The sequence below is a fragment of the Sapajus apella genome, unplaced genomic scaffold, assembly GCF_009761245.1.
Source record: "Sapajus apella isolate SASKATOON/1434 unplaced genomic scaffold, GSC_monkey_1.0 scaffold5, whole genome shotgun sequence".
Taxonomy (NCBI): Eukaryota; Metazoa; Chordata; class Mammalia; order Primates; family Cebidae; genus Sapajus; species Sapajus apella.
The window spans coordinates 15,019,660-15,037,378 of NW_022436945.1; the positions used below are offsets into that span (position 1 = coordinate 15,019,660).

The window sequence follows — 17,719 nt, forward strand, 5'->3', positions numbered from 1 at the left end:
AGACATGTGTTAGGATGTAATTGTTTATTTGTCGAAGCCTCTTCTGTATTTTCTGCTTAATTGTTTATTTGTTGAAGCCTCTTCTGTATTTTCTGCTTGACGACAGGGTTTTAGTCTGGAATCTTTGATGTGTAAGATCTTAAGTGTGATACATGAAAAAGTAGTAGCTCGCCTATAAAGTTTAAGCACTTGAAAATAAGCTAAGATAACGTAACTACAATATATGCAGATATATCTTTTTTCAGTTTTTAAAATATTGAAGGATGTTTAGGTCAAAAATTGCCATGATTAAGATGCACTTAAAAGTAAAACTGGGCAATAGGTGAAATACCCATTTATTTTTCTGAAATACTACACTAATTTATTTTGATTGCTTTTTCTTGTTTTAGTTTTGGCCTTTGCTCTTGCTGATACCAAGAAAATTGTTCTGTGTGATGTAGAAAAACCTGAGAGCTTACATTCTTTTTCCGTGGAGGCTCCAGTTTCCTGTATGCATTGGATGGAAGTGACTGTAGAAAGCAGGTAATTCGAAAAACTTATGTAGTCATAGGATATTCATGAGATTTTTATTGTTTAAAATGGAAACTTAGGAGTATCTGAGTATTGAGTGTATGTGCATTGCATTTAAATTTTGGTTTAACTTTAGCAAGATGAAATTTTTTAATGGTTTCCTAGATTTTTTTTCCTTCTGATAAACATCTATAGGCATACTTCAGATATTGTGGGCTTTGTTCCAGACCACTGCAATAAAGTGAACATTGCGATAAAAGCAAGTCATTTGAATTTCTTGGTTTCTCAGTGCATATAAATGTTATGTTTATACTATGCTATAGTACATTAAGTGTGCAGTAACGTGTCTAAAAAAAAGTATGTACCTTAATTAAAATGTACTTTATTACTATTACTAAAAAGTGCAAATGCTCATCTGAACTTTTAGTAAGCTGTCATTTCACTGAAAGTGGAGGGTCTTGCCTTGGTGTTGATGGCTGCTGTCTGATCAGGGTGGTGGCAGCTGAAGGTTAGGGTGGCTGTGGCAATTTCTTAACATCAACGGCAGTGGAATTTGTCGCATCAATTGACTCTTTCTTTTATGAAAGATTTCTCTGTGGCATGAGATGCTGTTTGATAGCATTTTACCCAAGGTAGAACTTGTTTCAAAATTGGAGTCAGCTGTCTCCAACCCTGTTGCTGCTTTATCAACCAAGTTTATGGCATATTCTAAATCCTTTGTCATTTCAACATTACTCATAGCATGTTTACCAGGACTAAATTCCATCTTAAACAACCACTTTGCTCATCCCTAAGAAGCCACTCCTTATCCATTCAGGTTTTGTCATGAGATTGCAGCAATTCAGGCCCACCTTCAGACTCAATGTCTAATTGTAGTTCTCTTGCTGTTTCTACCACATCTGCAGTCATTTCCTCCAGTGAATTCTTGAATCCCTCAAAGTCATCCATGGAAGTTGGAATCAACTTCTTCCAAACTCCTGTTAATGTTGATATTTTGACTTCTTCTCATGAATTATGAATGTTCTTAATGGCATCCAGAATGATGAATCCTTTCTAGAAGGTTCTCAATTTTCTTTACCCAGATCCATCAGAGGGATCACTATCTATGGCAGCTCTAGCTTTATGAAATGTTTTTCTGAAATAATAAGACTTGAAAGGTGGCCAGGCATGGTGGCTTATACCTGTAATCCCAGCACTTTGGAAGGGAGATCCCAAAGTGGGATCTGCCCAAGGTGAGCAGATCACTTGAGCCCAGGAGTTCAGTACTAGCCTGGGCAACATGGTGAAACCCTTTCTTAAATGTTAGCCAGATGTGGTAGCTGTAGTCCCAGCTACTCAGGAGGCTGAGGTGGGAGGATCACCTAACCCTGAGGAGGTTGAGGCTGCAGTCAGCTGTAACTGGACCACTGCACTTCAGCCTGGGTGACAGAGTGACCTGTCTCAAAAAAAGAAAAAAAAAAGACAGTTGAAATTACTGCTTGACCCATGTAATGCAGAATGGATTTTTGTGTTAACAGGCATGAAAACAACATCTTATATATCTCTGTCAGAGCTCTTGGGTGACCAGTCATGAATGAGCAGTAATATTTTCAAAGGAATCTTTTTTCGAAGCAAGTAGGCCTCAGCAGTGGATTGAAACATTTAGTGAACTATGCTGTAAACAGATATGCTGTCATCTAGCCTTTCTTGTTCCATTTATAGAACACAGAGGGGATAGATTTAGCATAATTCTCAAGGGCCATAGGATTTCAGAATGGTAAATGAGTTTTGGATTCAACTTAAAGTTACCAGCTATGTTAACCCCCGAATAAGAGAATCCGCTTATTTTTTGAAGCTTTGAAGCCAGGCATTGACTCCTCTCTAGCTATGAAAGTCCTAGATGGTGCTATATTGACTGGCTTATATGTATACATAATCCTCCGTGGCATCTTCTTCCAATAAAAGGCCATTTCTTCTCCATTGAAAATCTGTTGTTTAGTGTAACCACCTTCATCAGTGATTTAGCGGGATCTTGTTGCAGCTTCCTCTCAGCACTTTCACAGAATTGAAGAGAGCTGGGGCCTTACTCTGGCTTAGTTTTTGGCTTAACAGAATGTTGTGGCTGGTTTGATCGTCTGTCCAGGTCACTAAAACTTTCTCCATATCAGCAATAAGGCTGTTTCACGTTCTTATTATTTGTGTAATCACTGGAGCAGCACTTTTAATTTCCTTTAAGAACTTTTCCATTGCATTCACAACTTGCAGACTGGCAAAAGAGGCCTAGCTTTTGGCCTAATCTTGGCTTTTGACATGCCTTCCTCACTAAGCCTAATCATTTCTAGCTGCTGATTTAAAGTGAGACAGTTGAACACTTGGAGGTCATTGTAGGGATACTAACTGGCCTGGTTTCAATATTGCTGTGTTTCAAGGAGTAGGGAGGCCTGAGCCAAGGAAGTGGGAAAGGGAATGACCAGTCAGTAGAGCGCTCAGAACATACACATTTATCCATGAAGCTCACCATTTAAAAATAATTTTATTTATTTTAATTTAATTAATTTATTTTGAGATGGAGTTTTGCTCTTGTCCAGGCTGGAGCGCAACAGCGGGATCTTAGCCCACCGCAACCTCCCCTCCCTGGATTCAAGAGATTCTCCTGCTTCAGCCTCCCAAGTAGCTGGGATTACAGACGTGTGCCACCACACCCAGCTAATTTTGTATTTTTAGTAGAGATGGGGTTTCTCCATGTTGGTCAGGCTGGTCTCGGGAACTCCCGACCTCAGGTGATCTGCCCAACTTGGCCTCCCAAAGTGCTGGGATTAGAGGCATGAGCCACTGCACCTGGCTTTATTTGTTTTTTGAGACACAGTTTCATTCTGTCACCCAGGTCAGAGTTCAGTGCAGTGGTGCAGTCTCGGCTCACTGCAGCTTCTGCCTACAGGGTTCAAGTGATTCTCCTTCCTCAGCCTCCCAAGTAGCTGGAATTATAGGTGTGCATCACCACGCCTGGCTAATTTTTATATTTTTAGTAGAGACAGGGATTCACCATGTTGGCCAGGCTGGTCTCGAATTCCTCTCCTCAAGTGATTCACCCACCTCAGCTTCCCAACGCCGGGATTACAGGCGTGAGCCACCACACTAGCCATAGCTCACCATTTTATATGGCCATGGTTTGTGGCACCCTCAAAACATTTACAATGGTAACATCAAAGATAACTGATCTCAAATCACTGTAACAGATACTGTAACAATGAAAAAGTTTGAAATATTGCAAATATTTCAAAATGTGACACAGAGGCACGATGTGAGCACACGGTTTCTGGGAAAAGGACTCCAGTAGACTGGCTTGGCTGATGGACTTGCTTGACACAGGGTTGCCACAAACTTTTGTGAAAAATGCAGTATCTGGGAAGCAGGATAGAGGGAAGCACAGTTGAAGGAGATATGCCTGTATTTTCTTACTGGAGTGGTAATACCGAACAACTAAGAATTTTCTCTTCTTTCTGGTCATTTCATATTCCTAAAATAGTTACTGAGACGGAAAAAACAAAGCTCCAGATGAGATAAATGGTGAAATGGAAAACAATCTCCATTTGCCAATCAGTAATTTTAAAATTATATTAATTAATATATTAATTTCCATTTCACCATTTATATCACCTGGAACTTTGTTTTGTGCCTCAGTAAATATTCTTAGTGTACGAAAAGTGCTGAGTTGGACATTCTGTTCTGATGCTGGACAGGTTTTTTTCTTTGTCCATGGTCCTGATACTTTCCTTGTTTCATAAAAACAATTCTGCCTTAGTCTGAATAGTCAAGTAATACACCAGGGTTGCAGTGAAGAAGGCTGGAGGAAGCAGTGGGTTTGGCTAGTACTGAAAACAAAAATTGTTTTTCTTTTTTGGGGCAATATACTTTTTTCTATTAGCTTTTCCTTTCTAATTAAGTTACACTAAATTAATATCTAATGGATTTGTAAATTCTGAATATTAGTTGACAGTTTTCCTAAGGGAGGCCTGAAATAATTAGATGACAGGGGCTTGGCCTGGGGTTTGAAATTCACTGTAGATAAACCAGAGTGACAAATCCATCATTAGATAATGAAGGATTACAAATGGTTATGTGAATTTGTAGAAGGATCAGAGCGTACCGTGTAATTCCTATTCCAGCCCAGCTATCTGCCATGCGTATTTCCAATATGCTTTCTACTAACAGTTTAGAAATGTTATCTGGAGATTCCAGGGTCTCTCAAGACAGCTACTTTTTGTTAAGGTAGGAAAAAATACTTGTTAAATCACCATGTTTTACTTGCTCACTCATTTATTTCCAACCTTATTTGGAGTTAGAATTGAGAAGGAAAAGGGAGTAAATAAAACTATTTCAAAATGCATGGTGTAGTCTCATATACCTTTGGATTGTCAAATCCTCAAGTGTATATAAGTCATAGAACCAATAATTAAATCATACAGTAGGCTGTGCACAGCGGTTCATGCCTACAATTCTGCACTTTGGGAGGCTGAGGCAGGAGGATTGCCTGAGACCAGGAGTTTCAGACCAACCTGGGCAACATAGTAAGATCCCCATCTTTACAAAAAAAGAAAATGAAAAATATTAGCTGGGTGTGGTGGGTTGCACCTATAGTCCCAGCTCCTTAGGAGGTAGAGGCAGTAGGTTGGCCTTAGCCCAGGAAGTGGAGGCTGCAGTGAACCATGATAACACCACTGCACTCTGGTCTGGGTGACAGAGTGAGACCCTGTCTCAAAAAACGAAAAGATAGGGTAATTGCATTGTTCTTTAAAATTACTCTAGTAGTCATATGTTTAGTGTGAGTTCTTAAATGAGAGTTAAGAAATCATAAATTCTCAATGTCTGAGTACGTATGAATGCACTTCATATGCTAAGAAAAGTGTTTATTAATATTCATTTCTCTAAGTGTGTGCGGGATTTTTTTTTTCCCCTAAAATAACAAAGAAATTCCTACTTTTCAATTTCTCATTTGGGACTGTTATACTGATTACAGCTGTATAGTATTTGTGGCATCTACTTACTTGATAATGTTGTAAAACTCTAGGTATCTTTTTTAAAAATTAGCATTTTTAATGGTAAGAGAAGTAAAATCTTTGGTGTTTTTATAATGCTTTTATTCTTTCCTTTTTAGTGTTCTCACGTCATTTTATAATGCTGAGGATGAATCAAATCTTCTCTTACCTAAACTACCTACACTGCCAAAAAAGTAAGTATCACTGGTTTCTTTGAAATTAATCTTGCACATTTCTCTTTCTTCTGCTTTTAGCACTGGAACAATTTTCAGATACATTTTAAAAAATGTATTTTTGCTACATATATTTTTTATCCTAATCTCTGTTTCCTTCTAGCTATAGCAACACCTCAAAAATATTTAGGTAAGATATGCTTTTTTTGTTTTGTTTTCAAATTAGATAATCTGTTATCACTTGAAAGACAGAATTAAAAGATGACTCTTTTTATATTTTAGTGAAGAAAATTCTGATGAAATTATTAAGCTTTTGGGAGATGTCAGGTAAGTCTTACAGATATCTTAAAGAAGTCTAACTTCTTAAAGTTATTTCATAATTGAGGCAGTTTTCAGTAGCTTCAGGAGCAAATTCTTTATTTGCCATTTTATTTCATTTTTTGTTTTTGAGACGGAGTTTCACTCTTGTCACTCAGGCTAGAGTGCAGTGGCGTGATCCCGGCTCACTACAACCTCCACTTCCCAGGCTTAAGCGATTCTCCTGCCTCAGCCTCCTGAGTAGCTTGGATTACAGGTGCATGCCAGCATGCCCAGCTAATTTTTTTGTTTTTAGTAGAGAAAGGATTTCACCATGTTGGCTAGGCTGGTCTCAAACTTCTGACTTCAGGTGATCCACCTGCCTCCGCCTCCCAAAGTCTGGGATTACAGGCGTGAGCTGCCGCACCCAGCCTCACTGTTGACGATAATACCTTCAAACAATATATAGACCTTAATATCTATTATTGTTTTTATTGTATGGCCTTTCATTTTATCAAGCTTTGATAATTATATGATGTACATATGTTTATTTTAATAAGACATAAACTACAGTTTCTAAAATGTAAGTATTCATGTTCTTTAAGCCCATTTAATATACAGCATCATAGCCATGATAAAACTGATGGCACTTTGTATTAGTTGGTAAAAGGATTGTTTTGTTATTGAGAGTGCATAAATGTAGTTGTTATTAAAATAATCTTATTTTATTGTAAGTGGATTTTTTTAGGCTAGAGGAAATTTATGTTCTTTGAAAAAAAGAAGTAAGCCTGATCTGATTGAATATTGAGTGTTAGTGAATTTGATGTTTCACTTCCCCCTGCATGGGAGCTTCGGCATGTAGATTACATGAAAGCAGTAATAATTTATATCTTGGTTTAAGAATGCAGTCATCTGTGTTGTTGATTGGTTCTCAGCTTGTTGCATTATTTTTAATTAGGCTTAATATTCTTGTCCTTGGAGGAAGCTCTGGGTTTATTGAGCTTTATGCTTATGGAATGTTTAAAATTGCTCGAGTCACAGGGGTAAGTTTTTCTTTAAAATTTTCTATTTCTAAATTGCTTCTCTTAGAATATACTAGATAATTCACTTATGGAAAAAGCATAAAGCACTAGGTTTTTTTTTTTTCAGTTTAGATTATTGGAATTATTTGTTCTTAAATGCTCAGAGAATAATTTTCTGACTAAGATAAAATAATTGTGATATGTCTATAAAGATTGGGAGCTATTCGTGGAATTAGTCAAATTTTTTTTCTTTCTTTAACAGAAAAATTAGTGATGCACTTGGTTATGGTTTAATGTTTTTCTAGCCTGAGATATAAAAGAGCTTCAAATGTGATTGGAATGTAAGTCTTCAGAAGCATTCTTAAGTCTAGTACTGAATCCACTTGAGTTGCTACGCTCAGTCTTCTCCATAGCTTTTTCGTCTGACTCTTACACTCCCAAAAGGGGTAGAAAATATTGTAGGCCCTGTGGAATACGTTGGTTCTCCAGCACTTGATTTGAGACTCTTGATGGGTAGGGATCAGGAAACCACCTTGTTTTTGTGGCCTCCTAACTAGAAGAGTCCATGCAGACAGACACCTACCTTCATCTGCTGCGTGTGTGTGCCAGGAGCCTGGAATATATGTTTCTGCTTTCTGAAGCTTTGAATTTTTGCTTTCTGCATTATAATCAGATTCAACCTAGCAATGATATTAACTACACTAAGGAGTTTGACCCTTTTACAGATTGCTGGTACTTGTCTTGCATTATGTTTATCAAGTGATTTGAAATCATTATCCGTGGTCACAGAAGTCTCTACCAGTGGTGCTTCAGAAGTTTCATACTTTCAGGTGGGTATTGGAACTTGATAAAGGTAAATATGTATTTAATAGGTTTTATAGGTTTTTATCCACATCTCACTGTATTGTAATGATCATTATAATAATACAAAATAATCTACTTGGAATTTCTAAATCCTATATATATTGTTATTATAGTGAATGCCATATTATTCTCCCCATACTCCAATACAGTTTTAATAGAAAGTGTTTTGATGGTCTGTTAATGACCATATTAATTGGTTGCTATTCCAGTTCGGCTTTGTACCAAATGTTTGCTTAGGACTCTGACCCTGATAATAAAGGCTAATATTTACTGATTGTTTCATGCGTGCCAACTACTGAGTGATTCAGAACAATTCATTTGAATCTTCACAGCATCCTAATAGGCAGATACTGTTATTATCCCCATTTTTTAGGTAAGTACATGGTCACACAAATACTTCGAAACTTGCTTGATGTCACAGGATTGGAAGGTGATGCTAGGCAGTCTGGCCCCACAGTCTGTGCTCTTAACTAGCACATTGCATCTTGTATAAAACAATCACTTAATATTGGGAAAGTACTTCATTGTGTGCTGTTTGCATTGTAGCTCGAGGAAACTAACAGGGCTCTCATAGAGTATTTAGATCATAGCCTTGCCAAGAAATCTCAAAATTTTCATCTTAAATGTCCCAGCCACTTAGTATTTGTGACTCTCAAACAAGAGTAGAACAAAAAAGATGCAGATGCAATGTGTGTGATGCCGTCTAACATTCTCTTTGTATTCAAACCATCAGAGAACTCTTGACTTACTGTTCACTATAGTAATGACTGTTCATATTTGCTCATCATCTTAAGGTTATGTGACACTGTGATCACCAGGATTGCATTGGGGTTCTAATAAGATGATTCTCTACTACTGCGAAGTTTATAACAGATAATTTTCAATGACAAATTTATTACAATTCATATATCATTGATAGATATTTTCCCAATATTTATCAGTAGCCTTTAATTCCTTCTATTTCCCTTAAGTTTTTACATATATTTGTGATTTAAAAATTTCTTTGTAACACTGTTGCAAGATAGATTATATTACATTTATTCTGTCTACACAGAAGGGGTTGATGACCCAGAGAGAGTGATTTGTGTATGTTTATGCATAGGTTAGGAAATCCTAAGGCTGTGTGCTGTTATTTCCAAACCATTACTGCTCAAAAAGGGCAGAATTCTGACGTAGTCTTTGTGATACCTAGTTTAACCTACAGTCTGGCTTTGCAGCAAGTGCATCTGATGGTGACTTAGTTTACTCTTTTGATTTTACAGCTTGAAACCAATCTCTTGTACTCTTTCTTACCTGAAGTAACTCGGATGGCCCGAAAGTTTACTCACATTTCAGCTCTTTTACAGGTATTTATTTAGAGCTTGTTTTATGTGAATATTTATTGGCTTCTAAAGTTCTGTGAGTAAAAACTTCAAAATGTTGTTTTGTAAAGCTGTATGAAGCAGGGGCATCTAGTCTGTTAGATAATCTTATAAGATCCATTAAAGTAGGAAAAGAACATTTAATTGAGAATCTACTTCCACCACACCCTATTTTCCACCTCCAAAAAAAAGGAAAAAATAGTTTAAATCATTAAAATACTCTCATAAATAAAATGCCATTGGTAATACGAAGTATTGTAGGAAAAACCGCCTTCACATGAGTTTACATTTGTTCATAATAAACCCACCCCAAATTAGCTCCCAATTCTCTAGGTTGGTGATTTAGGCGAGGCTTAGCCAAGAAGTTTGGGTGACTAGACTTGGTCATACCAGCTGATATGTGTCCCTTGGCTGTGATGGCCTTGTCTCTACTCCACATCCTTCGTACTTTAGCAGGCCAGCACAGGCTTGTCCACATGGTGGTGGTAACGGGGCATTGAGGGTGCAAGTGGAAGCATACAAAGACTGTTGAGGCCCTGGAGTCGACAGCGTTATTTCTGCTGCATTCTGCATTCTATTTGTCAAAGTGAGACTCAAGGCTGAAGAAATTAACTCTACATCTGACTGGAGGAGCTACAAAAAATTGTGACCATATTTTTTCATTCAATCACAGTCATTAATTTATTTGATAATAAAGGTTTCTAGAGATCAGTATCTTTTTAAGGATCCTATTTGAAAATCGAATACTTGACCAAACCAGCATTTTGACAGTTAGTGTACATAAGACATGTCTTATATAAATAGCTTGGGGATATTTGTTTAACCAGATAAAAACTTAATTTAAGAATGTTTTATTATGAAATTCTAAGAATCAGTGGAATGTTTCATTGTTAAGTGATGAGCAAGCTAGAGTCATTTTTTCCATCTTAACTGAGTTAAAAGAGTGATTGAGGCTGGGCATGGTGGCACACACCTGTAATCTCAGCACTTTGGGAGGCTGAGGTGGGCAGAACACTTGAGGCCAGGAGTTCGAGACCAGCCTGGCCAACATGGTGAAGCCCCGTCTCTACTAAAAATACAAAAATTAGCTCGGCGTGGTGATGCATGCTTGTAAGGCCAGCTACTCGGGAGGCTGAGGCAGCTTGAACCCGGCATGTAGAGGTTGCAGTGAGCTGAGATGGTGCCACTGTACTCCAGCCAAGACGATAGAGCAAGACTGTGTCTCAATAAATAAATAAATACAGGTAAAAAAGTGATTGAAAGTAAATTCATTGAGATACTTGATCATAAGTACATATTTAGATAGCAAGTTGGTTTAAATATTTTTTGCCATTTCAATTTTTTTTCTTTTTTGCTAATAGTATATAAATTTGTCACTAACATGTATGTGTGAAGCATGGGAAGAAATACTAATGCAGATGGATTCTCGTCTCACCAAGTTTGTGCAGGTAAAGCAGCTGAAGTTACTCATGGAGAGGGTTAAGGAATGCGTGATGTCTGTATTTACTGTGAGGTACATGAGAAAAATCAGTTGGATTCATACAAGGCTAAGATTGAGATTTCTTTCAAGTGGCTTAGTCTGACTTCAAACTGTTTTCTCAGATTTCCAAAAAGGGCTCTTTTCCCATTGGTAAAGCTTAGGTAGAGACAGGATTGTGAAGTGGAGCTGGTGAGGCTTGGGCAATAAGGGCAGGTGTAGAACAGCTGACTGGCTGTCTTCTAGTCGCTGATGTTCAGATGATCACTTTGTGGATCTGATGGAAGTTTAAGGCAAGGAAAGAGAGTCATGTTCCTGTAATTTTGAATAAATATGCCTATAATTTAGTAAATATATATATATCACAATTTTTTCTTCTTTAGGAAAAGAACACAACCACATCAGTGCAAGATGAGTTCATGCACTTGCTATTATGGGGGAAAGCAAGGTAATAAACTCAGATTAGGTGCTCCTACTTTTGCTTCTTTTTTAACAGTAATTATTTATTTGAAAAGGAGTTTATAGTCATATGAATTTTTTATTGATATATAGTACATAGTATTTTTAATTGGTACGTTTTACATATTTATGGGGTATATGTGATGTTACATGCATAGAATTTAATTTTTGTTGAGCTGTTTCTTTATTTTGTTTCAAAGTCTTGTTTGTGCTTTGAAATTTAAAAGTTGTAAATGATACATTCAGATTTCCAATAGAGAGGTGACTAAAAATACTTTGTTTTTCATTGTAGTGCTGAACTTCAGACTCTCCTGATGAATCAGTTAACAGTAAAGGTGCAGTTAATGTATCTATGTGTTAAAATGGCTATGAATACATTCTTAATTTTAATATCCTAATTGTGTGCTAACTATATTTTCTTCTTTCAATTAGGGCTTAAAAAAGCTTGGCCAGTCTATAGAGTCGTCATATTCCAGTATACAAAAATTGGTCATAAGTCACTTACAGAGGTATGAAGATGACGTAGAATCTTTTGGTATTGTATCCACACGTACCTGGCATCAGCCTTCTTTCTGCCGCCTTCTCTTCATCTGGCATTCTCTTTTTAAACCTTTTCTAGCTAAAATTGTTGCATGGCATTTGAGAAGAATCTTCGTGTACTCAAGACTGAAAGAGTCAATAATAATTCTGCTTTATGAAGTAATTCTCCAACATCTTTTCACCAGGCTAGACTCTATCTGGGGTTTTTTCTTAATCACCTAAGCATGAAGTATATTTTGAAATAAGGCATGTATCCCTTTTTTGAGCAGTGAGATTAACATTTTACAGTTTACCAAGAATATTGTATATTTATTTAGTATCTTAGCAAGGTGTTGGTCATTTCAATCTTTAACTTAAAAGGTTAATGCTGGGTAGCTTTACAGTGATACAAGAGGAAACAAAAGTTCAGAATCTGTTATATGGCTGGCCCAAAGTTACTAAGTGTTGGAGCCAAAACTTTACCCTAGATTTTCAAGTCTCATGCTTTTTCTATCCATAGCTAGTCCATTGAAGCAATTTAAAAGTGGATGCTGAGCGTTTGGTTTATTTTTATTTTTTATTTTTTATTTTTATTTTTTTGAGATGGAGTCTTGCCCAGGCTGGAGTGCAGTGGTGTTATCTCAGCTCATTGCAACCTCCCCCTTGCAGGATCAAGCGATTCTCCTGCCTCAGCCTCTCAAGTAGCCGGGATTACAGCTAATTTTTGTATTTTTAGTAGAGACGGAGTTTCATCATGTTGTCCAGACTAGTCTCAAGCTCTTGACCTCAAGTGATCCCCTGCCTCGGCCTCCCCAAGTGCTGGCTGGGATTACAGGCATGAGCCACCGTGCCTGGTGGTGTTTAGTTTAAATTTTGATAAATTCCTTTCTGCAGAATCCCTGACCCTAACTACATCACCCTCCCTTGGACCACTGGAGCACCCTCTGGACTAACTGGGCCCTTTCAGTACACACTGTCCCTTGAATGTATTTTCCCCAGTGGAGCTAAACATATTACTGTCTTAACTTAAAAACGTCGAATGCCTTCCCTTAGAATGGAGACCTTTGTGTGGCCTTTAGCATACCTGCTTCTCTGCCTTGCCCTCACCAGTGGTCTTTTAGTTTTTCCAGCTTGACATTTTGTCTCCCACCTAGGGCTTTTGTATATTCCTCTTGTTATCTAGAAGGCTCCCACCCTGTTCTTCACATGCATACTTCAGCTCTCAGCTCACATTCACTCCTTCAGAGAAGCCTTTCTGAATCCCAGATTAGCTCAGGTTCTTCTGTTATACTTGTACCCTGTGTATTTCCTTCAAGGCATTTATGGTAGTTGAAATGGTACACTGTATGACTGGTCATGACTGTCTTCCCTGTGGCACTGTCAATGCCATGAGACCCTTTGATTATGTTCACCGTTATGTCCCCAGTATCTAGCACAGTACCTGACCTAAAGTGGGAACTTAAGAAATATTTATTGAATGTTGACTCTGTAGTAGTTGGGTGAACAAGATGGCCATACGACTGTCTTAAAAGGGTCAGGACTAACTGTGGAACACAATTTCATCATCTTATAAAATTTGTTCTTTTCAGATTTGTTTCTCTCTGGAGTCATCTTGACCAAATGGTTCTGCTGCAGTTTTTAGGAATAGTTTTGAGAAATAATCATTTCTCCTGGAAGGAAAATGAAAATTACTTTCAGTTTTTATTTCTGAAAATTTAGAAATATTCAGGCAAGGTAGTTGCTTGATGATCATCTTGATACTAATTTATTTCTGCTCTGTTTGGATAGTGGCTCAGAGTCTTTATTATACCATTTGAGTGAATTGAAAGGAATGGCTTCGTGGAAGCAAAAGTATGAACCTCTTGGACTAGATGCTGCAGGAATCGAAGGTAGTGATTTAATTTCTCAGTGGAATACATTAAACACATTTTGCTTATTTGACAAATGACGTTTATTTATTTTTTTTCCTTCAGATGCCATAACTGCTGTGGGTTCTTTTATACTCAAGGCAAATGAACTTCTTCAGTAAGTATTGGGAGTACTTGGAATCATTGACCTAAGAATATGACACTTTTGACCTAAATAAGAACCTAGTAAAAACTATTACGATTCTCTTAAATCAGTTTTTAAATTTTTATCCCAATTATGCCTTTATATGATTCTGACAAGCCAATAGCACAGAGAGTTTATAAAGTAAAGCTGTATTTTCCTGTCCTAATCATCCTCACCCTAGGTCTTCTCTCCAGAGGGAATCATTTTAACTCTTTACTTCAATTTTTAGTTCTTCTATGGGTTACCTCCATATTTCTAAATTGTATGACTATGCCACATTTCTTTTGTCAATTTTTAGAAATTATTCTGTTTGTTTTGTTTTTCCTAGACTATTTGGCTTGCTTGTTTTCTTGCATTGTCTGTCTGTTCTGCATCCTTCCGTTCCTTTCCCTCCTGAAGGGTAGTATAGTATCCCTAGAGTTCCCTGTTCCAGGCCTTTTTTAGCCTCCCACCCCTCTGTGTCAGCCTGCAGCTGTGCCCCAGCTCTCCACACAGGCATTTTCTTCATTGCTTTACTGGGTTAGACCCAGAACTGCCAGGATTGCCTCTTTCTTGATTTATTTAATCATTTTGCTGGAAAATATCCTCCAGTAACTTTCTCAAAAAGCAGACATAGAAAGTAAACTTTATCTCCTTTTGTGTTTTTTCTCCTGTCCTTACACTTAATTGACAGTTTTGGCTGGGTTTAGGATTCCATGAGGGTTATTGGTTTTCACATAGAACTACAAAATCATAGTATTTTGGGCTTTTTGTTGCTGATGGAAGGTCTGGTGCTTCTGGTTCTCAGCCCTTTATGGGTTGGTTTTTTTTTTTTTTTTCCTTTTTTGAAAAAGCTGTAAAAGTGTTACTCTTTATTCTTGATGTGTTGAAATTTCATAACAGTGTTTTTAGATGTTGGTCTTTTAATTCATTCTGTTATAATAAGAAAGCCATTTTAACCTGAATTCTCTTGTATTACATTATTTTAATAGTTTCCTCCTCCATCTTTTATTTACTTTATTATTATTTGTTTATTTTTTGTGACAGGGTCTCTCTATGTTGCCCAGGCTGAACTTGAGCTCCTGGGCTCAGGTGATCCTCCTGCCTCAGCCTCCCAAGTAGCTGGGACTACAGACCATTATGCCTTGGTTTCTCTTTGTTTTAAACTAGATTTTTGTTCTAGAAATATGTTTGGTCAGATATTAGAATTCATGGTGGACTGATTTCTGTATCTCTTCTATTTCTCTTATATTTTTCATATCTTTGTCTTTTTGACTTTCTGAGAGTTTGACTGTTGTCAAATGCATCATTCATCAGTAGACATTTGTTGAGTACTTAACTGTGTCTTAAATGAGTTCTAGACACTGAGGATGTAGCAGTAAACTAAACTGAAACAGATCTCTGACTTCATGGGTCTTATGTTCTAATGTGGTAAGACAGACAATAAACAAATGGGTAATTAAAACATTTAGCAGGTCAGACAGTGATAAGTAATGTTGAGAAAAACCAAGCAGGAAACGAGGACTTAGGGCATGATAAGGTAGGGAATTCAACTTTCTATAGGTGGTCAGGGAGGCCTCACTGAGAAGGTGAAGTTGGAAGGAGATGGGAGGGAGCAAGCCCTGTTGATGTTTGGGGGCGGAACGGGCAGCAAGTGTGAAGGCCCTGAGTGTGGAGCATGCCTGGCATGTTGCAGGAACAAGGGTTCTGTAGCTCAAGTGGATTGAATGAGAGTAATATAGGGGTGAATGACAGGTGGTAGAGGATGGCCAGGTTGCATAGAGCCTGTGGGCAGTTGTTAGGACTTCGGCTTTTACTCTGGATGTAATGAGAAGCCCTTGGGGAATTAGGAGTAGTGGAGATTTAGGTTTCAGAAAGATCCCTCTTGCTTGAGTTGAGAATAGCCTATAGATAGGCAAGGACAGAAGCCAAGAGAGAAATGATGGCCAGAATCTGAAGTGGTCAGGATCAGGATATGTTTTGAGAGTATAATTAACAACATTTTTTCAATGCTTATGACAGATGGTGATAATAAGGGAGTCATAGAATAATTATGAATTTAGGGTCTTAGCCCTTGAAATAGTAGAATTGACATTTACTGAAAGGCGGAACTAACGTGAAGGCAGGTTTAGGGAGGAGAACTGTGGAGTAAGATCAAGAGTTTGGTTTGGACATGCTGGATTTTTCTTTAGACTTCATATTTAGAAATAATTTTACATAAAAATTATAAGAATAATAAAGACAACTCTGGTAATACACCTTTGCCTGATTCATCATTTAAAAATATTATGCTATAGTTATCATATAATTTATCTTTTCTGAAACATGTGAGAGTATGTTGTTTATATGAGGTGACTTTGCCCTGGAATATTTTAGTGCATCTTTTCTAAGACTAAAATTATTTTCTTACATAACCATAGTACAACTACCAAATTTAGGAATTTGAACACTAATACAGCACATGAACCCTCAGTTCAATTCCCCTTTAGCAATTATCCCAATTATGTCCAGTATGATAAGATGCAGTTCAGGATCACCTATTGATTTTAGTTGCTATATCTCTTTAATCTTGAGCAGTTTCTCATACTTTCCTGGTCTTTTATGAAAATTGACATTTTTTCATAAAAAGCAGATCATACATATGTATGTATATGTGTGTCTGTATATCTTTATTTGTGTTCCTCATTTTAGGTTTGTCTGTTTTTTTTTAATGATTATATTTAGGTTATAGATCCCCGGTCAGAAATACCACGTAATTGGTGTGTCCTTCTCAAGTTGTCACATCCAGCAGCACACGCAATGTCCATTGTCCACCCCGCTCAGTGATGATAATTTTGGTCACCCTGTCAGTTGGCTTGACGTATTGAATTTGAAATGCCCATTAGGTCTGCAGGTGGAGCTGTCCAGCACAGAGTTACTTATGTGAGACTAGTGTTGAAGGGAGGGGTCCAGGCTGGAAATGTGCATTTGGGAGCCCTCAGCACATTTGTGTTATTTAAAGCCATGGGACTGGATGAGACAATGAGTGTGCTTAGAGAATAGGAGCGACCTGATTTAAGAATGGGGACGATGAAGAACTAGGAGAGGAAATGGGAGAGACAGAACAACCAGAGGAGTGGGCGTCCTGCAGGCGGAGCGAAGAAGGCACTGCAGGAAGGAATGAGGGATCGGTTGTCAGATGCTAAGTCAAGCAAGGGAAATACCAAGAATAGATTAGAGTCTTAGAATATTATTAGGATAGTGACCTTGATGAGAGCCACCTTGGGGAGTAATGGGAGCTGGTACAATAAAGAATAAGAGCAGATGCAGAGAAGACAGCAAGGACAGCCGCTTGAGGAGTTTTGCTGTAAAGGGAATGGCCAGTAGATGGAAACAGAATTGTTGGGTTTTTTTCTTCTTTTTATCTTGGAAAGAACTGGAGCATGTTTATATATGGATGGAATGATCTTCTAGAAGGGAAAAAATTGAGATGAGAGAGGAGAGGCTGTAAAGCAAGAGTATATGAGAGAGGTGGGATCTAGTGCAGAAGGGAAAGGGCTAGAAAAGCAGAGGCAGGAGCTCATCCAGTTACAGGAGGGAAGCCTGAGAGAGGAGGGTCGCAGAGGCCAGTGTGTGAGCAGGTGGGATTCGGGGGATGTTCCCTTCAAGGTGCTTTTATTATCTTAACAGGACGTCCATAATCAGCTGAGAGTAAGGATGAGGAGGCACTGCTGGAGGTTTAAGAATACAAGGAGACCTGTGAAGCAGCTGCCTAGTCCAGCAGGAGGTCTAGTGGGCTAATGGAACAGGAGGGCTCTGGGAGTGGGAAAGTGAGGCCCGCTGGCATGGCTGCAGGTCTGCTTTAGGAGTGGGGCACAGAGCAGGGATCTGTTAGATTTGCCAGGTGTCATGAGTACATGAAACAGGAGGAGCAAGGGAACTGAAGCAAGGATCAGATTAAAATGATGGCCCTCAAATCTGAACTAATTTAGGAAGGAAGTGAGGACATGTA

General features: G+C 38.0%; 1 protein-coding gene across 4 annotated transcripts in view; it reads left to right on the forward strand.

Annotated features, from left to right (window-relative positions):
- The window catches only part of ANAPC4 (anaphase promoting complex subunit 4), a 40,764-nt gene that overhangs the window by 5,299 nt on the left and 17,746 nt on the right, over positions 1-17,719 (forward strand). For 3 of the 4 annotated variants that reach the window (XM_032273554.1, XM_032273541.1, XM_032273545.1), the window contains exons 4-16: positions 390-522; positions 5,645-5,719; positions 5,862-5,888; positions 5,981-6,025; positions 6,954-7,038; positions 7,743-7,847; positions 9,144-9,227; positions 10,604-10,690; positions 11,103-11,167; positions 11,471-11,513; positions 11,611-11,687; positions 13,486-13,586; positions 13,671-13,722. In XM_032273554.1, coding sequence (XP_032129445.1) covers positions 390-522; positions 5,645-5,719; positions 5,862-5,888; positions 5,981-6,025; positions 6,954-7,038; positions 7,743-7,847; positions 9,144-9,227; positions 10,604-10,690; positions 11,103-11,167; positions 11,471-11,513; positions 11,611-11,687; positions 13,486-13,586; positions 13,671-13,722 — 979 coding nt within the window. Of the gene's footprint in view, positions 1-389; positions 523-3,758; positions 4,759-5,644; positions 5,720-5,861; positions 5,889-5,980; positions 6,026-6,953; positions 7,039-7,742; positions 7,848-9,143; positions 9,228-10,603; positions 10,691-11,102; positions 11,168-11,470; positions 11,514-11,610; positions 11,688-13,485; positions 13,587-13,670; positions 13,723-17,719 lie in introns of those variants that run through there. The other variant, XM_032273549.1, reaches the window with a different exon arrangement.